The 20,690-nt window shown below is 40.6% G+C and overlaps 5 protein-coding genes across 7 annotated transcripts in view; 2 read left to right on the top strand and 3 right to left on the bottom strand.

Moving 5' to 3' along the window:
• Nucleotides 1-136: 136 nt before the first annotated feature.
• Nucleotides 137-4,802, bottom strand: LOC132196396 (importin-4-like). Its single transcript, XM_059618996.1, has 18 exons — nucleotides 4,641-4,802; nucleotides 4,318-4,490; nucleotides 4,088-4,265; nucleotides 3,854-4,036; nucleotides 3,539-3,799; nucleotides 3,252-3,449; nucleotides 2,979-3,197; nucleotides 2,511-2,889; nucleotides 2,209-2,447; nucleotides 2,032-2,152; nucleotides 1,900-1,978; nucleotides 1,696-1,847; nucleotides 1,446-1,639; nucleotides 1,191-1,391; nucleotides 920-1,131; nucleotides 726-861; nucleotides 500-674; nucleotides 137-431 (listed from the first exon to the last, which is right to left on the bottom strand). The coding sequence occupies exons 1-18, from the start codon at nucleotides 4,701-4,703 to the stop codon at nucleotides 304-306; spliced, it is 3,291 nt and encodes a 1,096-aa protein (XP_059474979.1). The 5' UTR covers nucleotides 4,704-4,802; the 3' UTR covers nucleotides 137-303.
• Nucleotides 4,803-4,847: 45 nt separating this feature from the next.
• LOC132196397 (uncharacterized) lies at nucleotides 4,848-7,121 on the top strand. The gene is made up of 8 exons (XM_059618998.1): nucleotides 4,848-5,039; nucleotides 5,149-5,330; nucleotides 5,386-5,623; nucleotides 5,813-6,075; nucleotides 6,128-6,273; nucleotides 6,330-6,520; nucleotides 6,579-6,642; nucleotides 6,806-7,121. Exons 1-8 carry the CDS (start codon nucleotides 5,020-5,022, stop codon nucleotides 6,929-6,931), a joined length of 1,230 nt encoding a protein of 409 aa, XP_059474981.1. The 5' UTR covers nucleotides 4,848-5,019; the 3' UTR covers nucleotides 6,932-7,121.
• Nucleotides 7,122-7,130: 9 nt separating this feature from the next.
• Nucleotides 7,131-8,466, bottom strand: LOC132196398 (NADH dehydrogenase [ubiquinone] iron-sulfur protein 3, mitochondrial). The gene is made up of 5 exons (XM_059618999.1): nucleotides 8,314-8,466; nucleotides 8,075-8,152; nucleotides 7,769-8,016; nucleotides 7,442-7,687; nucleotides 7,131-7,385 (listed from the first exon to the last, which is right to left on the bottom strand). The coding sequence occupies exons 1-5, from the start codon at nucleotides 8,384-8,386 to the stop codon at nucleotides 7,230-7,232; spliced, it is 801 nt and encodes a 266-aa protein (XP_059474982.1). The 5' UTR covers nucleotides 8,387-8,466; the 3' UTR covers nucleotides 7,131-7,229.
• Nucleotides 8,467-8,666: 200 nt separating this feature from the next.
• On the top strand, nucleotides 8,667-9,660 carry LOC132198329 (transmembrane protein 70 homolog, mitochondrial). Its single transcript, XM_059622303.1, has 3 exons — nucleotides 8,667-8,898; nucleotides 8,990-9,394; nucleotides 9,452-9,660. The coding sequence occupies exons 1-3, from the start codon at nucleotides 8,761-8,763 to the stop codon at nucleotides 9,635-9,637; spliced, it is 729 nt and encodes a 242-aa protein (XP_059478286.1). The 5' UTR covers nucleotides 8,667-8,760; the 3' UTR covers nucleotides 9,638-9,660.
• Nucleotides 9,654-20,690, bottom strand: part of LOC132198327 (ankyrin repeat domain-containing protein 11) — a 48,824-nt gene continuing 37,787 nt past the window's right edge. For all 3 annotated transcript variants that reach the window (XM_059622298.1, XM_059622299.1, XM_059622301.1), the window contains 7 exons: nucleotides 13,682-13,897; nucleotides 13,318-13,423; nucleotides 12,116-12,812; nucleotides 11,532-11,846; nucleotides 11,240-11,446; nucleotides 10,717-10,968; nucleotides 9,654-10,476 (listed from right to left, as the gene is read on the bottom strand). In XM_059622298.1, the coding sequence (XP_059478281.1) occupies nucleotides 10,297-10,476; nucleotides 10,717-10,968; nucleotides 11,240-11,446; nucleotides 11,532-11,846; nucleotides 12,116-12,812; nucleotides 13,318-13,423; nucleotides 13,682-13,897 (1,973 nt within the window). In that variant the 3' untranslated portion in view covers nucleotides 9,654-10,296. The remainder of the gene's footprint in view (nucleotides 10,477-10,716; nucleotides 10,969-11,239; nucleotides 11,447-11,531; nucleotides 11,847-12,115; nucleotides 12,813-13,317; nucleotides 13,424-13,681; nucleotides 13,898-20,690) is intronic.

The raw sequence follows: 20,690 nt of genomic DNA, 5'->3' as shown, positions 1-20,690 counted from the left end.
TAAAGAACACATCAGAAATTAAGCTCTTCTTCAAAGCGCCATGTTAATACTTTCTCCAGTGGTTGCTTCACATGTAATGACACGCATGTCTGCGTTGCTTCAGGACAACATGTTTATTGAATTTCACATAATGCTTTTGGTTCATAATATTCTTGACTTTCAGATAAATCATAAATCACATGTGGCAGACAAAAATTTGTTCAGTATATGTAAGTAATAAAGTGCTAGGTCGCCCCATTGAGATTTTTGAATTGATAAATATAATAAAATTAGTAGCGTTCTCCAATAAGGCACTAGACAAATCTATCCAGAAAATGCTTGCTGAAGTCGGGCACTCACCTCTGGGGCCAGAGAGCTAACGGTGGCAGCGAATTTGTCTGGGAAATCTCGCTGGATGCATTTGATGAGCTCAACTATGTTTGCTGCCACATCTGTGAACATTTCAGGTTTAAAAATCAATTTTGTAATTTATTATACAAAGAATGAAGGGAAAACTAACCAGCTGTCACTTTGTCAGTTCCAACCACATCAGCAGCAGTCAAAATGACTTTGTCAATGTGATTGGCAAGTTGGGGAGCGCCCATTTGGTAGAGGCAGGAGATACTGTCAAAGACAGGTTTGATCTCGCCGTGGTCCTCTCTCAATGGTAAATGCATCATGAACACTGGCACAACCTGGATAATCAAAATTAAAAAAAATCATTCTGATAAATAATGATATTAAACCTGATCAAGTGGAACTGCAGAAACGTTGGTCACAATGAGCCGAGCAATAGCACCACAAATGTTGTCCAAGACTTGAGGGCCATTGTCGTTCTTGGATATGACTGTAGACAAAACTTGCAGAATTTGCGCATAATGCCTGTGTGCAAGGGATCAATTTAATAATTAATTATTATTATTGTTGTAATTCGACTTACGGGAACAAAGCATCTTTGCCATGAAATGCCAGCTCTCCGAGAGCGAAAATCGAGTTGTTTCTAACGTCGGGCACTTTGTCCTGGGCCAATTTCAAGAGCAGAGGCAGAAGTTGGTTGGCAACCAAGGGAATCTGACCAACTCCCAAGGGTTCCATGCATTCTGCAATGATGCCTGTGCTGAAAGACCTCTGACCTGCTGTGCACTTCTTTTTCTAAAAATTCATGTTTAATAAAAAATTAAGATTTTTTACTCTAATAATATTGAAATTACAGTTTTGTTGATCAAAATGGGGAGAAGGTTTCTGAAGACAATTCCAAAGTCGTCATTGGGCATGGCATGTCCCAAGGGGTTCAGAACTTCAGAGGCATATTCGAACAACGCCATGTCCTGCTCAGCATCGTTTTCTCCGTCGTCTTCGTCATCCTCCTGGTCATTGTCATTTCCCTGGCCTTCTTGTTTCTGGCACTCAGTCTGTTGTTAGAAAAATTTCAAGTTAAAAAATTGCTGAAGTTCTTATGGGCTTGCCTCGTTCATCAGAACAGCTTTGACGCAGTTGATGATTGCCTCTTTGTGACCCTCTCCTTTCAGGACAATTCCTTTCAGTTCCTTCAGCAGGTCTGAGTAAACCTCCAAAGACGCCATGACCACATTGTAGTCTGGGTCGCAGTGAACAAGTTCAGCCGCTTTCGGCACAATGCTCAAGATGATATCATCCACTTCTAGAGTTTTAAAAAGTTTTTTATAATTTTATCTACAAAAAATTTACCCCACTAACCATGGGCAGCGTCTGGAGTGGGGATTTTTGACCAGTTCAAAATTATCTGCACTGCAGCTCCAAGGGCAGCACACTTTACACTCTGGTGAGGATAGTTCAAGGCAGAATATACCTCGGTAAACGACTCCTTTAGGTAGGGAGTGAAAGCCTCACTGTAAAACATCAGTCAAGAAACAAAAATAATCTTTAAATTTACTGACATACCCAACTTCAGCAGCAATTTCCTTAAGAGCAAGACAAGCTTCCTCCGACTCTTCCGTGTAATCATTTTTTAGGTCATAACCTGATTTGCCCAATAATTAATATTTGTTTTGGTTTTTTAAGTTTCCGACTAACCAACAATGTCTGAGCAGACTTCCTCATCATCAGTGAATTCAGCATCCAAATCTTCTTCCAATTCATCTTTCACCTCATCGTAAACTGGATAAACTTTGTCTGCGTCCTCTTTGAAATGGGTCTGTGCAATTTTAAACTTAAATTTGGAACACCTGTATATTTTTTAAATTTTCATACCACAATTCCTTCCTTACTCTTGATGCTCTGCAGCAAGAATGGCACAATTTCCTGCAGAGACGCTGACATTTCACCCTTCAGAACAGTTGAAATAGATGCAAAGAGACCATAGGACGCTTTTCTCAAATCCGCGTCATCTCCACTCGACTTGACCAACTGAATTCCAAGGTTCAAGCTTTCCCAAGCCAGAGGTCTGAAGTTTTCCTCTCCAATGTTTCTGCCCAAGATGGCAAGTGTGTCTAAATCAATGAGAATTCTAACAATTTCAAAAAGAGAAATAAATTTGAAGAGAAAAAACAAACCTAGAGCCTGAACTTGCAGAGGTTTGTCATCTTCGCTTGCGTGCACAATGAGGAAAGTTTTGAGAACCTCAATGATGTGAGGGAAGTAGGGCAGGATGTTCTTCTTGGCAGCCATTGCGGTCGATCCGATCGCACTGAGGGCCAGTTCTCGCAAGTGAATCGAGAACCTTGGGTCCAGAGTCATCAAGAGTCTTTCCATCAGGGTGGGCAGATAGGGAATAAGATCATCATTCAGCTGCTCGCAGAAAGTCTCCAGGGCGTAAAACATTCTGTCGACACCTGCAGGTTCTTTTCCACTGGATTGGAGACTGACGCAGAGTTGCTCGAGATAGGTAAACAGAATGGGCATCAGGAGAGGAGCATATTTTGTGATCTCAGGCTGCAGAAAAAATTATTTATTCATAATTTATAAAAAATTGTTTTCCTTTATCAACGTGGCAAAAGAATTTAATTTTAAAATTTCCTTACTTGCAAGTATTCAGAGTATTGGCCAAGAGCAAAGAGTGCTGCATTTCGCACCACTGTGGACTGGTCTGTGATTCCTTTTCCAATGCATTGAACAAAATTCTCCAAACAATTGGTCCTAATGTACTCGGTGCACCCCTCGGCAATCACAGATAGAGACAAATAAGCAGCTTTCTTTCTGTACACATTGTCTCCTTGCAAAGCCGGCTCGATGAAGGTTGCCTAAAACAAAATTTCCTTAACTCATAGAATTGAATTAATCAATAAGGCACTAACAAGGACAGGAATCAGCTTGTCGGGGGGAAGGGAGAGAGCCAGTGTGTCCAGAGTTTGTGAGGCGCAGAGCTGAGGAGTGGTCGACTCGACGTTAGCCGTGAAATAAGCTTCCTCCTCTTCCTCCATAGAAGTGGGGGCACTCATCAGATTGAAAAGCGCCTCAAGAGTGGGCTGCAGTAATCCTTGTTTCAGGAAAGCCTGGCAAAAAAAATTTATTCAAAATTTCATAATAATTTTAAATTGGTGCAAAAAAAAAATGTTTATTATAAAATTTAATTTAGACGAACCTTCTTTCTACTGCGACCAACCCAACCAGCCAGGAGTGTGCCTTTGACTCTGACTGCATCAGGCAGTGCTGAATTAATGGCCATCTGCGTGCAAGCCGAAATCACAAATTGCAAGTGTGTGCCAATGACGGACGCGTTCTCTTCAAGCAAATCGTCCAAAATGCCAAGCTCTTCCACAGCCTTGTCCTCGTCGACCGCGGCCATGGCAGCAGCAGCTTCCATCACCTTTGGCAGCAGGTTTGCATACGCACTCACACAAGCCTGATTTCATATAGAATTAATAATATAAATCAAAATATTAAAATAACCAACAACCTTTTGTTCGCTGAGCTCCGGAATGAGATGCTTCATGCCAATAATGGTGTTGAAGACGCTGTCGGATGCCAAGTTGGTATTGGTTTCCAACACATGCTTGAAGAGTATGCAGAAGGCAGGCATGAAGTTGGCCATGGATTCAGAACAAGTGTCAAGGACATTCTTCAGGGCCAAAGTACCAATCTAAAAAATTAAATTAAATCAAGGCAATCAAGTCAATTCGATAAGACAAACTTCTTGTTTTTCTGGATCATTATTGGTGATGAAATTCTGGAAAAACTGCAACAGTTCCGGCCAGTCCCTGTCAATTTGCTTCAGATGTTTGGCAATGACGCCCATCAACTGAGCAATTGCTGACTTGACACTCTTTGTCGGCTCTGAAATCAACGCCTGGAGAAGTCCATCTTTCAATCTGTTGAAAAAAAATTGGTTAATATTTGAAGATTTTGAAATTGTTTTTTTACCCTTTCTTAACATCAGCTTTCAACTGCATCCAGTGCTTCTTGCGCTGGAGGTGTTTTCTGAGCAGAACAACTGCATACTGCCGGACCTCCTGCTTTTGAGAGGTACCAAGAACTTGACAGAGACCAGGAACAATATCCGGACTCTTGAAAGCCACCTTCAATTCCTCGGTTCCCTAAAAAATGAAACGATGAAGGTCAGAGCCAAGTTTTGTTTTGAAGTCCAAAAAAATTTCCTAACTGGAAATGGCCATGCTTTCAGACATGCCGGCTCAAAGACGTCATTTAACAAATTTGGTCAAAAACACGAGCACATTGGTTCCTACCTCGGAGATTTTCGATGATTCTGAAAGCAGAACCTTTCCGATGCTTTCTTCCAGCGATGGCATCCTTGTGTTTGAAATCTTGACTGTAAAATTCAGTAAAAAAGGAACTAATTCGTTCAGCAATGTGAGAACGTGCTCCTCATGTCAGGTGTCAGGTCATAGGAAGCCACACCCATTTTATTAGTTCACAAATCTGCCGACAGATGGACTTTGTGCTCGGAGAACCTCTTGCCGCCAAATTTTACCAAAACATGGCGATTTTCTCGTGAGCAGAAGGTGCGCTCAAGCTTGGAAAAGGGGTCAAAATTTTGCATTTTCTCTGCGAATATTTATTGAAATTTAATCCGAGACATAATAATCGTTGCATAAAATTCTCGAAATGGGACTGACCCGAGTCTGGTAAGTTCCAAGCTAAACAAGGAATTCAAATTGTGTTAATTCCAGCCGCTGTTTGAGGAATTTTTAGAATTTTTGCTTTTATAGTTACCGAATTTATTCTAATTTGCAGTCAAGAGCTGCTGAAAAGCGCTCGTCTCGCCTTTGTGAAGCAAGAATGGGGCAAAGCGGTTGAAGACTATGAAGCTGTCCTCAATGAGATCCGAGACACAGACATTGAACTCGACTTGGTCATGGCTCCCATCTACATTTCGTACGCTTTCTGCCTGCTCAGACAGATAGCAAACAAAGAAGGTTCGGTATTTTGCAAATTATTTTTATCTCACCTAATTGTAACCTCAATTTACAGTCAATACCAACAAATCCGAGGAAGAAGGCAACGGAGACTCGGGAGAGCAAGATCATGACGAAGCTGGACCTTCGGACGCTCCTGGACCAAGCACTTCAGCTGGACCAAGTAGTTCCTCAGGAAATAATGGAGATGAGGCGGAGGACGACGAAGATGAACTCAGCGAGTTGGAAGAACCTGCCAAATCGTTGATGCAAGCTTGGGAGATGTTGTTGCTGGCCAAGAGCATTTTCGACAGGTCTTTATATACATTTATTTTGTTAAATTTCAAGACAGTAAAAAATCTTATTATAAGATTGTTCAACATTATTCTAATTTTTTTTCATACATTAGTTGTTTCTTAAATTATATCATTATTTAATTGATATGAAAGTTTTTTTTAATTACAACAATTATGAAAATTATCTTAAAAATATAAAATTTCCAGATTCCCTGCCAAGGCCAACAAGCTTGAAGAACTCCACGCCATGACATTGCAGGCAGAAATTTTGTTTCACAACAACGATACTCAGTGCATTGTCTATCTTGATAAAATCATACAAGAACTTAAAAACTTCCCCGGCCTAGTTGTGTGGCCGCTGAAAATCCACATAACCAAGGCTGCTTACCTGATACGTTTTGAGGACGATGCCGAGTTTGCCAAAAATTTGAACATAATTAGTGGACGTACTGAAGATGCCATGTCAGAAGGTATTAAAATTAAATTTGCCTAAAGAAAAATTATAATAAATTTCTAAAAAAGTTCAACAGCCTGAAGGAAACAAGCTTCAAGACCTTATCGAGCAAGTCAAGTTGGACTTCAAGGCGCTGCAGGAAGCGGAGAAGGCAGAGGCCAGGGGCGCCAAGCCCAAACAAAACACTGATGATGTTCTGGAGCTTAATGCTAGAGTAATTATATATTTTATTCAAATTCCAGCATGAAATATTAATTTTGTTATTGGTAGGAGTTGAGAGCAAAGATTGAATCAAAACTGCTGGCTCTCTGCAGTCCGTACTCGCTGCCCCAGGATGACTCGGGAACTCCACTTTCGACAAGAATTATTGAAGACGTCAATGAAATTATGGCCGAGGAGTTTGCCGAGAGCGCCACTTCATCAAAACCCAAGATTGTGGAATCAGAGCAAATTGGATTTGGGTATTAATAATTTCTGTAAGTTTTAATCTAAATATAAAATGAATTATAAATCGAGCAGACCTCCAAGTGGATCGTCGTCCTCTGATAGTGGATCAAGCTCGTTGGCTGTCAAGCGGAAAGCGGTCAGTAATTTAATGATAAAAATAAAAACTATTTAATTTTTTTCTAATTTTAAGCCGTAATTAATTTCCAATTATCAATTTAATGACCTTTATTTAAAGATATTTGCGTTGATTTCTGAACCCAAAATTAATATAACCAAACTAAATTTAATTTTTTTTCCAGCCTAATCCACCACCCACCCCTGAGAAGGACAAGAAGAGAGTACTGCTCAAAGCTGTTACCAATGGCGGCACCTCTGTAAACGGCAATGGTCTCAAACACGATTCAGATGAAGAAGCTGATAATTAAGTGCATCAAATTGGTGCAGGCGATGTAAATTGAACTTTTGAGAAGAAATGTAATGTACTGCCTGAAGTGAAGAAACAACCTTAATATTAATTTGCAATAAGCCATCTTAAGACTCATTTTTACCTTTTAATTGTACTACAGTCTCCGAATTTGTTCCAAATGATTAAATTAAAATTATAGTTTCTTAAAACACAGCGTTTTATTTTCTGATATCATTTTGGCTCTTTTTTTTATTTGTAACAGAAATTCAACAGTTCTTTTTACAACTTTTGTCACGTATCTACAAGACAAGGGGAAATTACTTCTTTTCTGCAGTTGGGATCTCTTCTGAGGCAGGAGGGGCTCTGAAGTTGGGGAACTGCTCCCACGGGCTGGACAACTCAAATTTGCGGAACTCCTGAGCCAACTCAAGAGGCTCGCAGACCACCCTCTTCTTTTCATCATCATATCGCACCTGATGGAAAATTTATATTAACAAAAATGAGTTTCCTTAAATCTCATTCAACAAACCTCCACGTAACCACTCAGAGGGAAATCTTTGCGGAAGGGGTGGCCTTCGAAACCGTAATCGGTGAGGATGCGCCTCAGATCGGGGTGGTTGGCAAAGAAGACACCGTACATGTCCCAAATTTCTCGCTCGTACCAATTGGCTGCCTTGAAGACGTCGTTGCAAGAGTCAATCGGAGTCAACTCGTCTGTGTAGGTTTTCACTCTGATTCGAGAATTATACCTCAGAGACAGCAGGTTGTAAATGATCTGAAAACAGTAATATTGATTATAAATTTAAAAAGTCGATTGAATTTAAATAAAATTAATTTTCTAGGCTCTCCTTCCGACCTCAAATCTGTATTGCCTGTTGGGAACGTCCATTCCGCCAATGTCAACCAGATTGACGAACTGGGCGTTGTGGTGGTCCTTCAAGAACTGCAGCACAGGCACCACACCTTCTGGTACGATGAGGACTTCCAGCTCGTCGCCTGCGGTAAACTGCACCTTCTGCACATACTTAGGTAAGCACTCGGCCACGTACTTGCCAAAGTCAATCAGTTGAGCTCTCGCCCCAACATCAGCCTTTCGAACGGTCGCTGTTTGCAAAAAATCATTGACTTTGGTATTTTTGTGACAATGAAAACAAAAACCTACGTCTGGTTTCTTCAACCGGAGCCGCTTCTGTGGTTTTGAACCTGAGCTGTTGGCCGGCGAGCACCGACGAGACAGGAGCTGGAAAATAAAAAATAAAACATGAAAATCTTTGTTTTGGTTTCGGAGCTGAATAAATTGTGCTCTGGATTTTGAATTTAGACTTATATCACAACTTATGAATACGTCAAGGTAAAGACGAAATTGTGAATTTTTCGATGAAAATCTCAAAATTTTAATACCTTTTGAAATTAGTGGCCGAAAGAGAACTTTCGGTGCGAAATTTAGCACCTGTCTCAGCACAGACGAAGCCATTTTCGGCTGATTTTGATTTGGTGATGGTGCTGCCACCTGGTTTTAATTTTCGTCAATCTTTTACACTTTTGCCAACATTGCCAATTTTAATGTTAAGCATGTATTTATTTTTTTACTTTCAAAGTTCAAAGTATAAAAAAAATGAATTTAAGTTTACGCTTAAAAAACGTTTTTACAAAAATATCCATTTTGAGAGCATTTCAACCAAATTAATTAGTCACATCATCTATTTATTAAAATTTTTATTTCAGTTGGTTTACTGTAAACAAAACCCGGCAAACGATGAAAAACTTAAAAATTGCAAAACAAAAAGATTGGAAGTGTCGTAGATTGCAACTGAATTGCAGTGATTATTTAAATTTTCAAGCCGAAAAATGGCACAATCGCTTAAATTGCTCGTCAGGTCAATCTCCAGCCACAAAAACTTGCTACTAGCGAAAAGAGTACCAATTTTTCCCTCGAGAAATGGGTCAAATTCGTGTTTTTTGTGTGGCAACACCAAACAACTCAAGGTATGTGTATGTTGGCCAAGGATTTTATAATTAATAATTTTTTTTTTTAAATTTGATGTACCATCAATTAATATTTGTATTTAAATTTTAGACTCCTCCGGCAAAAGTGCTTCAGAGTGGTCAACCGAGAATATTGTCTCTGAATAATTTGTGCAGATTCTCTTCAACGTCGTCGCCTCCCAACTCTTCAGACGAAAATGTTGACAAGAAAATCTACCAAGGGAGTCTGGTCTCTCAGGTCAAGAGCATCAAGTACTTCACCATTGGCACAAGCATCATGGGGTGCATCATCCAGCCCGTTATCTGGACACGGTTCATCGAAATGTACGGGGCAGGCACGACATACACGATGGCCTCTTTTATTGGATTCTTCACCATCGTCACTCCCCTCTTGATTCACTACATTACCAAAAAATATGTCACAGATATGTACTACAACTCGGAAACGGAGACTTACACTGCAGTCACTCTTAGCTTTCTGAACGGCCGAGTGGAGGTAAATTTGTTGAATTATCATATTTCGAGATATTTCTAATTTCGATTTAAATTGTAGACAAAGTTCAAGCAAGAGGATGTGTTTCGGCCTGATATGTTGGGCATGTTTGAATCGTTCCGGGTGAACGGAAAACCTCTACTGGTTGATTCTTCCCTTTTCTTCAACCCTGAAGACTATGGAAAGCTCATGGGATATGATAAACCAATTGATTTCACGTATTTTGAGGACAAAGAGAAGAAATAAATAGATGTTATAAAAGTCGATTGAAATTAGTTTTTGCTGTTTTATTTTTTTCATACATTTCATACATCTCGTGAATATTGAGAAGTTTACAATTGTATTCATAGCAGTCGAACAAAATCATTTGGCGTCGACATGGACGCCAAACAAAGTATCACAAGTGACAAATCCAGAGATATTTAAACAGACTTGAATGCCAGTTACGTGGTTATTTCCGCGACATCGTTCTCAAATTTGTGGCAACGACGGTGATTAAATCCACACTCAACTCCGAAACTCTTGCTTTTTGTTTAAAATTGCACGTTTTATGTTAATACTGGATCAAAATTCTTCAGGTCCGGCTTCAAAACATCCATCTGTACATTGCTTGAGGCAAAAAAGTGAATAATACACTAAGATCAGCACATGGAGAAAAACAATCTCTTTTTTTACAAAAGCCGTCCGAACCTGAGACAATAGAAAAAAGTAACAAGCAAGATTTAAAGTCCGAAGTCGAGTATATCAGATCGGCTATGTGACATCGATTTGACAGCCAGCTCTATAGAGAACTGAACGAACGGTGAGTCGAATGATAACCAACTGAAGAGAATTGGTGAGTACCCTGTAGCTGCACCTCCCCAGCAAGTGAGCCTCTCATCCCTGACCAGCAGCTGGGTGGCCGCTCAGGCTGGCAGCAAGTCAAAGTCGTCCGACACATGCACCAGCGGTACGTGAGTATTGTCGATCACCGGCTGCGATTTCAATTCGCACAGTGAGTGCTCCTTCAGCTTCCACTCCCAGTCCATCTTCTGGATGGCCTGCAGGGCGTCCGCCTCTTTGTGGTGTCGCAACAGCATGTTTTCCTAAAAAAATTTGAATCACAAAAATTACTTTCTGACAATTTAATTAATAAAAAATTTGTTATGAAAATTTTGTTCAAGAAAAGAGAGTGAAGGTTGTTCTAGTTTAGTTTCTTTTTTTTTAATTAAAACTCTTAAATCTGAACACGGTCCAAGCTATTTTTATATAAATTTAAATTGATCTATTTTATTATTAATTGATAAAATGCAAAGATATTTATTATGTCAAAAATAGAAGCAAACCTTGATCTTTTCCCACTTGTCGTCGACGTCCTGTAACCAGCTAAGGAAGAGTCGGCCGTTGTATCTTGACCTGGCGTTCCGGTCTTTCTCTTCTTGCTCAGGTGTGATGACATTGTAGACCTCCTCGTCCTTAAGAATGGTGCAGACCGAGAAGGGAAGCGACTGGTTGGCCAACGCCCGAGCCGCTCGACCGTGCACCCTCAGAATCTCCTGCTCCACAGAGAGCACCAACTTTTCTTTCTCTATCACATGCTGTGAACACAGATTTAAACTTTAGTATTTTCAATCTAATTTAGCAACTATTTCTCTTTTTCAAAGATTTGTTTTTAACAAAGGATAAATTTTAATGCATCAAGAAAATGTGCCAAAATTTTGGAACTCAATAAGCCAGACGGCCCATTAAGCTGTGTATTGAGGCATCTTTGCTCTTGCCTGGCTTTGAGAACAAACAGTGCTTTGCAAAGTAAGGTTTGCTGTTTCCAGGACGTAAATAATTATTAAAATAACAAATATTGGTAAGTACCTGCAAACACAGTCTGTATCTTGCTTTTTCCTGCTCAACGAAGAGGTCCTTCATTGGAGGTGGCAGGGTCTGCGGGGGCGGCTGCATCCTCACTCGAGTAGTGGCCTTTCCAGCCAGGACATATGTGCACTTGTTCATCAAGTAGTCCTTGAAGCCTTGCGGAGGCTTCGGTTGAACAGGAAATAAGCCTTTTCTTCTCCGGTCAATCTAAAAAAATTTAAATTCCATTTAGGTTTTCAAATTATTAGAATGTATTTAGAAATACAAAATCCATTTGGAGATTTTAAATTACCTGTCTGCGAATGTTCAAGAACATCTCGTAGCAGTTGGTGGCAGGGGCAGTTTCAGTGGGGTTGGGGTCGCTATGACTATTGGAGGGCTCAGGAACACTCTCCACGGAAGACTCTTTGCTGGCCTTGATTTTCCTCTTGCGCGGATGCACTTCGACGGAAACCACGTCGGTGCTGGGGCCAGCCTCGGATTTGTCGTCAGACTTGGACGGGCTCGGACTGTTGGCCATGGAATCGAGGGCGGAAGAGGAACTCTGACCAGTGTGGCTGTTTGAGGAGCGGTGAGAGCTGCGCAAAACCCGCTGAGATCTCTCCTCCTAAAAACAAAATAAGACAAATTTTTTTTAAATTTATTCAAATCATTTAGAGCACAATCTATAGAAGATATGTTATAAGAATTATTTAACTAAGAAAATAATTTAGAGTAGAACAAAATGTGCCGCAGCTCAGGAACCCAGAAGTTTTAAAAACAAACCCCGCGCTTAACTACGGCAATTCACTTTCCCTGGACGTGCATAGGTCTTGTCATGAGACAAGGTCTATCGATGTCCAGGATTCAACTTAAAAAAATTATTTGGAAATTCACCTGCAGAGTTGCAGCATCCTTTTTCTCGTCCTTGATGGCCAAGGTGCCGACAGGCTGGACCTCGACCTTGTCCGAAGCAGCGCCTTCCGAGTCGTTGCTGCTCGAGGTGACCACATAGGGCAGCGCCTGGTGTCTGCCGTTGCCGTTCTTGCCGTTACGGGTGCCCTGTTCCTGTTCACTTGAACTCTGCTGGGGGATGACGATCTTGAGGGGAGGCACCTTGGGGCCAGGGTCGCGTTTGCCATCGTCGCCGTCACTCTCACTGTCACCCTTGGACGAGGCCTTCGGACTATTTCCGGCCGAGTTGGAGGGGCTCTTGCGTTCGCCGGGGGCGGTGGAGGCGGTGTTGGAGACCTTGGAGGCGGCGGCTCCCTTGGCGGCAGCTGGTTTGACAGACTTGTCGACAGCACGGCCCGTGGACCTGCCAGGACCTTTGACCTCTGCCTTCTCCTCCTTGCGCCGCTTCCGCTTGCTCTCGTCATCGTCGTTCAGGTCCAGCTCGGAAGCACCCCTTTTGGTTGCCTCCTTTTCATTTTCATCTTTCTTGGGGCTGGTGGGTTGCGGGGCGTTAGCTGAGATGTTTTCACTGTCCTTGATCTTAGAGTCTGCCTCGGAAGGGCTGTTGGGCGACCCGTCCTTGCCGCTCTTGAACTCATAGATGTCCTCCGCCTTCTGGTCCATTATGCTGAATTGCAGCCTGAAAATTTGTATTGAAGTTAATAAATAAACACTAAGGATTTATAATAATTGGATTGATAATAACTAAACAACTCCGTTTCAAATTAAATTAAAAGAATTCATAACTTAAGTTTCTCTTCCAGACCTTTGCTCTAAAAGTAAATGTTGAATAAAAAGGCGCCGTCAACATTTAAAATTAAGTTATTAAATGGAATTGAAATAGAATTGTATTTGCCTAATTAACAAGCAAAATGTTTTTGTTCAGGTCACATTGAAATTCTATTTTGATGCACTTGTTTAAATTTGCATAACGAATTTGACCTGAATTTAAAGTGTTCGAATGGAACATTTACTCAAAATAACAATATATTTAAGGCTTTCAAAAGGGTGGTTTCCGTAAGTAGGGCACCGCGACGTGACCTGCGGGAATCTCAGGGCCGAGTGCACTACATGAGAATGAGTGGGGGTCAATGACTCGATGGCCTTCGGCGGGCCGTGGCATCGCTTCCGGGGCCTCAATTCACCTGGTTTCGTAGTTGGCCGCGTCTTTGGCCTGCAGGGACCTCTTATCATCCCTGTTCTTGACCTGGTGGAGGCGCAGGGTCACCCTGGGCGAGCCGCTCTTGTCAACTGCAACACGAGAAAAGGCACGTCATGAGAGCCATCTTGGCTGTTTGCGTGCCCCACGTCGCCGCTCGAAGAGGCGGAAAACGCCGGATTCGGGGGCGAAGGGGGCGCGCGGAGGTGGCGAGGGTGTTCGGAGGGGTGCCAACCTCAGCACGGAGGCATCGCCGGCGACCCCGAGAGTCAAGGTCGCGGGCCGAGGAGGCGAATTTTCGCTCGCTTGGGCTGCTGCGAGCACAGACTCGCTGCGTTCGCTCGACTTGCCTTTGTTCTGCGACGACGGTGTCCGCCGCATCTCACAGGCAGCGCCACCGGCGGAGCGCGGCACCGTTTGATTGTAGGTAGCACGACGCGAGGTCGGCTGGTGGCGAGTGGCGACACTCGTGGTTGCTGCCTCCTCTGCCTCTGGTCCTGCGGTCGAAATGCTGCCCTCTGGGCTCAGGACGTTTTCGCTGGTCTCTTCCGAGACGGCGGTTGCACCTGAAACAAGCAAATTTCACGAATAACAATAAAGTAAATTAATTGAAAAAAATGAGGCCAATAATTATTTATTGGTAAGCCCTAAATCAATGGGGTTATCTGCTGAAATAAGTTTCTTGTCTAATGAATACACAATTTTATCATCAGACAAGGAAATAAAAATTTAAAAATAATAATATCCTACTTAAACACATTTTTTTTTTAAGAATTTATACTCAATTTTAAATACATTTTTATTTAATTTTATTTTTTCTAGACTGCAAGTTCTTCGGGGTATAGACAAGTATGAAAAATTAAATAGTGAGAGACTAAGAGCTTTCAAAATATTTTTCAAATTATTTTTTGAGCGTATTTGGTTATTAAAATTCAATCTATATAGTTATAAGTAGTCGTTAGATGACCTGGCCAGACGTAATTAAAATATCAATAAAAGGCTAAGGTTAAAAGAAATATATTTTACGCCGAAAAACCTTGGGTCAACAGTCAACATGCTAGATTGAAGTCAGAAAGTTCACTACCATTTATTAAAACATTGGCTGCCTTGTTGTTCCTTAATTTTGGATATTTTTCAGATTTTCTAACCGCCACTCACCGCCATTGAAAAGAAGGTTGATTTGGCAAAAACTTTTATTTTTTGAAAAAAGAGTGATTGGTTTTGTTGCAGACGCAGACATGGAAGGAGCTTTTCAGTCCCTTTATTGTTATCAGACGCTCAATATGACGCCAGTTCATCCGTGGACGGCGCAGATCAAAGATTATCCCTGCTCTCTTGCAAGTGATATTACATGCATAAATACTGCGATCATATTCCGGTGTGGAAAGTGCATTTCGACATGCACCTGCTAATGCGCTCACTCTCAGGCCAAGAGTCACTGACCTCGATTGCTCTCCATAATGTCGCGGGGGCGGTTGATTTATTGATTAAAAATCTTGTCAAGTGCGATTAATGTCAACGGCTGCAGGTTCTTGTTTGGAAAACAAATAATTTATCAGCTTCGGCAACCAGTGCGCTTAAGAGAGATTTCGGTGCGCCGAGGAGGAATGTAATTAGCCGGGGGTTGGTGCTTTGACCCGCGCTACATTGTTTCTCTCTCTCTCTCTCTCTCATATTTGAACATCATTATTCATTATTATATACGATTGTCTGCGGCGACGTTGTCACTTTGTGTTTGTTCAACTGCTCTCGAAATAATATGCAGCACATAATGAGTCACGCCGAGAGGACTTTTCTTGAGCAAATTATTAGTATGCCCAACTTGTCTCAAAGGACGTTGCACTCGCCATGATGGGGTAATTGCAATGCAAAATTGTCAGCACTCGTGTCCAGCGCCAGGGCGATTGTGTGCTAAATATTTCATGAATTACATAAAAAAGAGAGACGTGGCGAATTCGAACTTACACCGCAGGTTTCCCTTTTTGTGGAATAACACGTTCATTTATAATTGAAATAAATAATATTGCTTTAAAAACAACATAGCTCTTATCAGGTGGAAAACCACATCAGGAAAATACTGGTGGTAACTCGAGTAAATGCAAAATTATTCCATTTTAAATTTATTATTTTTAATTAATGACAATTAACAGATAACATTATTACAATTTCTAAATTTTTACAAGTTTCAATTAATTTCTTCTAAAAAAAATATCCTTGTATAATCTTTCAAAGTTTTGCTATAAAAAATTCCATCCTTACAAAAAGCACTTCAAATTTGACGATCACATAAAAATTTTGAACCTAACAAACATTACAACCTGCATACGTATTTGAAAATAAATACAGGGAAGTGAAGTATAACTATAATTTTTTTTTGGAATTTGGTGAAAAAATTATTTTCGCAGCCTTTTTTCAGTATGCCCAACCAGGAGGAAAAAGCTAAAAAGTAATTCCACAAACGGATTTATGATTTGCGGTAAAAAAAAATCATGTTAATTAAGCCAAGCAAGACTATAAAGAGTCCTACCATGGAATCCGTCTATAAATGATAATTTGAAGTCATTCTACAACTCTCGTCAGTATTATAATTCGAAGATCCTCGCCCAATTAGTTTGTGTATTAGTTTTATTTTGGCGATTCTTAAATGCTTTAGATTTTGATTGTTTTCATTTAGGATCATGTTTACAGATGATGTTAAATTGGTCAATAAAATAACAATGACTTATATTTTCCGTAAAAATTTGAAAGAAATTATTTAATTGCCATTCAAAAAATGTAATTTATGATTCCAGCCAAGTGTAATTTTGAGGGAGGAGAGGAGTAAAAAATTGAGCACCGATCGAGAGGACCGGCTGCTGCAGTCACGTGCGTGCTCAGCGGCCGACTGACTGACGGAGACAAACAACATCAACAAAGGGCATCTCATCAGCCGGCGAGCGAGCGAGCGAGAGCGAACGAGGGCAATGTGAGAGCGTGTGTGTGAGTGTTGTGTGAGTGTGTTTGGGGCAAAAATGCCTGGTCGAGGAGAGTGCTTACCCGAGTGACTCCGCCCACTAGGTGCACGCCGTCGGTGTGGTACTATCTCTGTCTTGGTCTGCAGCACCACGACACACTCTCTCCGCTTGCAGGCTATTCAGCCGACCGGCATCGAATGTTGCCAGCACTCGGGCCAGCGCCTCGACAGCGCCATAGCCCGCGCGATGCCGAAAAACACGCGCGTTCAGCGCCGGCCCAGGGTGGCGGGGCCTCCTCGCCTTCGTGGCCAATCGCGACGCGCCCGCCGCGGCCGCTCATTGGCCGCTGGCCCTCGCCCCACCCTCCTGCGTGGTGCATGGCCGCGCTGGTGCTGCGCACGCGCACACCGACAATGTCCTGACACCGTCCGGCCGCAGATCGAACAACATTGCATTGTCCCGGCAGCCGGCGAGCAGAAAGAAAGTGGCCCTCCGAGGGTCGTTCGTCGCACGTAACTCGCGCCGTAAACGACGAACCCACCCGCTAATGAGCCCTGCGCCCATTGCACGTGGCTAATGAGCCGTTTTGGCCCACAAAGAAAAGTGAAATGGAATAAAAGTTTTGCCTGATCCTACGTGGAACACCCTGTTTTCATCTGTCTAGCCAAAAACCTCCTCAATTTAAACTGCTTTCGGCTATTGAACTTAAAATTTGACTGTTTGGATAGTCAGTTAGTTTTAAATGTTTATTTTATTTGTTCTTGATACACTATACGTTATATAGTCAGCCAGTTTGCTTGGATTTTTAAATAGAATTTAAATTAACATACATGAACGGTTGCATTGCTAAAACCTATTCCAAACTATACATATAAATTATTAGTTTGTCAGCTTTTCGCCGTTAAAATGTTCTGCCTATTTAAACTTCTTTAATATTTTCAACTGAAATTGCCAGAGCTATTCTTATTTTCTTAAAACACCCTGGTTTCCTTGGGGCGTCCTTAATTGACCTTTCAAATTAATCTCATTTTCAAAGAACATCTCCCTCATGCTTTTGTCTGTCTGGTTCAAAATCTGTTCTAATAGATTATTCAGTTTTCAACCTTCAAAATGACCTGCTGCTTTTTATTCTGTACATTTCTCAGCAACTATAATCTTCCTTTCAAAAGAATAAATAAGTGGCAAACAAACATTCTGTTTACAAAAACTTAAGAATTATTTGCAAAATGACTCAAGTCTATGTAAATTGAATAGAAAGTTATGCATATGAATTTTTATAAATTTTCTGTTTTAAAATACATTGCGCAGAACCTATTTCTTCAAACCACCCTTGGGCAGTAAATCAGTCGGAAAGTTATCGGAAAAGTCCATAAAATGTGACGCAAGAGCTCCCGATTCAGATAAGTCGCAGTTCTGCTTTGAGCTTCCCGGGCGTGTGACGCAGCAGCGAGTATTATTTGGAACAATTCGTTTACCAGCAGGGGTTCGTCAATCGGATTTCTCGTCGTGGCAGGCACAATCAGTCAATTGGCCAGCAGCTTGCCATTCAAATTTCAAAATTCGCCAGCTCCGCGAAATGTATAATGAATGGACGCAGAGGCAATTTAAAACGTAGATTTGCAATTCAAATTTAATGCAGTTTTGCGCCGCGAGAACAGAAGAAGAAAAATGATAATTCATCATATACGACACGGCGTCGAGTGCTCTGCATGTGAATCTCTCTCGCGCGATGGTAATTTATTGGGCAATATTGATCTCGCTCTTGTGAGGCATAAATTCTTCCGAAGAGCCTCTTAGAAAATGAATACACGTTTGCTTAAAACGGCACTCAAACGTGCTCTCTTGTTTCACCAATCCGCCGATCGCGACTTGAGACATCAAAACTTTGCTCTCAAAAGGAGAAATGCAATTAAAGTTTATATGAGCAAAGTTGGCTTCTAACGGCAAGGAATCTTTCTTTAAAAGTATTTGAGCCGAAAATTCCAACTCCCAATTTGAGGAAGTTTCACCAACAATTTAGTTTGGTTATACACAAAAGTTACAAATTAAAATCAACTGAAAGTGAATTAAAAATTTATCCCTCCTAATATAAAGCAATAAATAAATTCATATAAAAGCAGATAGGGGAATTTTTTAATTCGAATTTGGAGTTTATGAAAAATGAATTAAATTAAATTTAGATTATTTTCCACATTTTCAAGGATTCTATTCGAACCACTGTATAAAAAAATGAGCATCACTCTCTTCACAAATATAATAAATTTGAAAGAGGAATTTTTAGAATGTGCCTCTCTAAACAGATTGAGGCAGATGAGTCACGTAGCACTCGAAGCAGTTCTATGGCTTGGTCAGAGAATATTTCGAGTTGGAACTGGTCGAGCTGCACAAACAATTTGTGCTTATCACCCGATTTGATTAGAACTGCGTCAATATGTGTTTTGTATTTTTGTGTTAATGTGCGCCCCACACAAGTGATACGCAATGAGACAAAAATGCACTGATGCGTAATTTCTGTTCGCACATGAAGATCGCGAGAAAGTATATTCAAAAAAGAAGGTGCTGCTGCCGGTTGGGCGGTTCTGTGTGAGAGAGGGTGCGCCAACATTTCATATTCGTAATGGGACATTTGTCACGTTGGCGCAGCGACGCTTGAAAATGAAAAGTACCACGAGAATATTTAAAATGTAGAAATCCAAAAAAAATAGTCTCTTTTATTCTTGAAACCAAAATTTTAAATTCAATCAAACTGCCACAAACTGCTTTGAAAGTCAATTAAATATTTTGGAATTTCGAAAATTATTTTTCACCAACGCTTTGAAATTTACTATTTAGTGAATTTATTAACATTTTAATTTAATTTAAAATGGCGAATATAAAACTGAATCAGGATACGGATAATTTGAAATTTTATTTTACCATATATAATAAAAAAATGTGGCACTACTGAGGAAACGACATTTTTTGTCGTATTTGACTTGATAAATTTTTCGGTTTAAAGTGCACATGGATAACATAAAATTTGATTTTCAGTACAAACGGAGTTGAAGTTAAAAATGGCACAGACGAAAACGTCAAATTCATGAAAGTTTTTAAAATTTGCACTTTTATGTTCCATAAAAAATAAAATACCCTGGCTTTGGAAGGCTCCGAATTTCAATGTGTCACCGAGAAAAGCAGCAGACAGCCGAGCCGAACCCAACACGTGCACCCGCAACGTAATATAAAAAGCAGGGAAAAATCGTGCCATGAAGTTAATGAAATTAGTGCCGCACTAAAGCATAGTTCCAGCAACAGCAGCAGCCGAGCTTTTTGGTGCCAAATATACGCTGAAAACCGACAAGCATTCGGTAAAGGCAGGCGTTGCCAGCAAACACGCAGAAGCTCCTCCGCTCTGCGCTAGTTCCCTATTATATGCGCGGGCCGGAATAATAACTCATTGTGCGGAATAAAAAGCGGCCGCGCAATGAAAGGCCTGCGAAAGCAGCAATAATTGTTTCGTGCGGCCGGAAAAAGAAGCGCAGTACTCTACGTGAATTTTATCAAAAAAACCTCATTTGCGTCGTATTATTCCGCATGCAAGCGTGCGCGGTAATTTGGTGGAAATTATCTTTCCACAAAGTAATAAAATTGATAGTGAATGACCTGAAGGAACAAGCAAATTTTATGTAGCAACAATAATGAGTTATTAAATTTAGGCGCAAATGTCTGAAAGCAAAAATATTTTATATATCAAATTTATTTTCATGCCAGTTTGTGCAGCTAAATTATCTAATAAGAGGAGACATACAAGCAACTTTTGATTTGCAAAATTCTATTATACAGTTCATGTAGTTTCAATTTTTTTGCACATAATTTAATTTGGTTTTGCCATACTTTCATAATTTAATTAATGCTTGAATTTGAATTTATTTTAGAACTCTGGTAAAAGGAAAAAACATTTTGTTTTTAGGCGCACATCTGTGTTTTGCACATCAAGAAAATGCGACCAAATTAAAAAAAAAAAAAATCAAAATCAAAATTCAGGGGATTTAACATGCAATATCAATCTTCAATTCTATAACTCTGCAATTTTTATTATTCTAGAATTAACTTTGACGCGTTTTTGTAATCTTAAATTTCATATCAAACCACAAATTGGAAATTATTTCAATGTTTCCGAATCAAGAAATTTCCAAATTTATTTCCCTACTGGAATTTGTAAATATTAGCAAATTCTTCAACAAATTTTATATTGAAGTTCACAATGAAGAAACATAAACAACTGCTGATAAAAACCTTGTGGGCACGCAAGAGTACGCAAATGAAAGGCCGTGGGCAGTTGTGAGGTGAAAAGGAATAGCGCAAAGTTGATGGTGAGCGATCAGCTTTAAGGCGGTGTTGTGTACATAGTATTGTCCGCCGCTAA

Source organism: Neocloeon triangulifer, unplaced genomic scaffold, assembly GCF_031216515.1.
Source record: "Neocloeon triangulifer isolate White Clay Creek 2 clone unplaced genomic scaffold, ASM3121651v1 ptg000012l, whole genome shotgun sequence".
Taxonomy (NCBI): Eukaryota; Metazoa; Arthropoda; class Insecta; order Ephemeroptera; family Baetidae; genus Neocloeon; species Neocloeon triangulifer.
This window is presented reverse-complemented; position numbering and strand designations above follow the sequence as displayed.

Coding starts and splice junctions, on each gene's coding strand:
- LOC132196396 (XM_059618996.1), bottom strand. CDS start 4,703: ATGCCATCGCTGGAAGAAAGCATCGGAAAGGTTCTGCTTTCAGAATCA. Junction 4,037..4,087: donor ATGATCCAGAAAAACAAGAA/GTTTGTCTTATC, acceptor TTAATTTTTTAG/ATTGGTACTTTGGCCCTGAA. Junction 1,848..1,899: donor GAAATTGCTGCTGAAGTTGG/GTATGTCAGTAA, acceptor GATGTTTTACAG/TGAGGCTTTCACTCCCTACC.
- LOC132196398 (XM_059618999.1), bottom strand. CDS start 8,386: ATGGCTTCGTCTGTGCTGAGACAGGTGCTAAATTTCGCACCGAAAGTT. Junction 7,688..7,768: donor ACAGGCAATACAGATTTGAG/GTCGGAAGGAGA, acceptor TACTGTTTTCAG/ATCATTTACAACCTGCTGTC. Junction 7,386..7,441: donor CTCTGAGTGGTTACGTGGAG/GTTTGTTGAATG, acceptor ATTTTCCATCAG/GTGCGATATGATGATGAAAA.
- LOC132198329 (XM_059622303.1), top strand. CDS start 8,761: ATGGCACAATCGCTTAAATTGCTCGTCAGGTCAATCTCCAGCCACAAA. Junction 8,899..8,989: donor GCAACACCAAACAACTCAAG/GTATGTGTATGT, acceptor TTTAAATTTTAG/ACTCCTCCGGCAAAAGTGCT. Junction 9,395..9,451: donor TTCTGAACGGCCGAGTGGAG/GTAAATTTGTTG, acceptor TTTAAATTGTAG/ACAAAGTTCAAGCAAGAGGA.
- LOC132196397 (XM_059618998.1), top strand. CDS start 5,020: ATGGGACTGACCCGAGTCTG. Junction 5,624..5,812: donor GCCAAGAGCATTTTCGACAG/GTCTTTATATAC, acceptor TAAAATTTCCAG/ATTCCCTGCCAAGGCCAACA. Junction 6,274..6,329: donor TTCTGGAGCTTAATGCTAGA/GTAATTATATAT, acceptor TGTTATTGGTAG/GAGTTGAGAGCAAAGATTGA.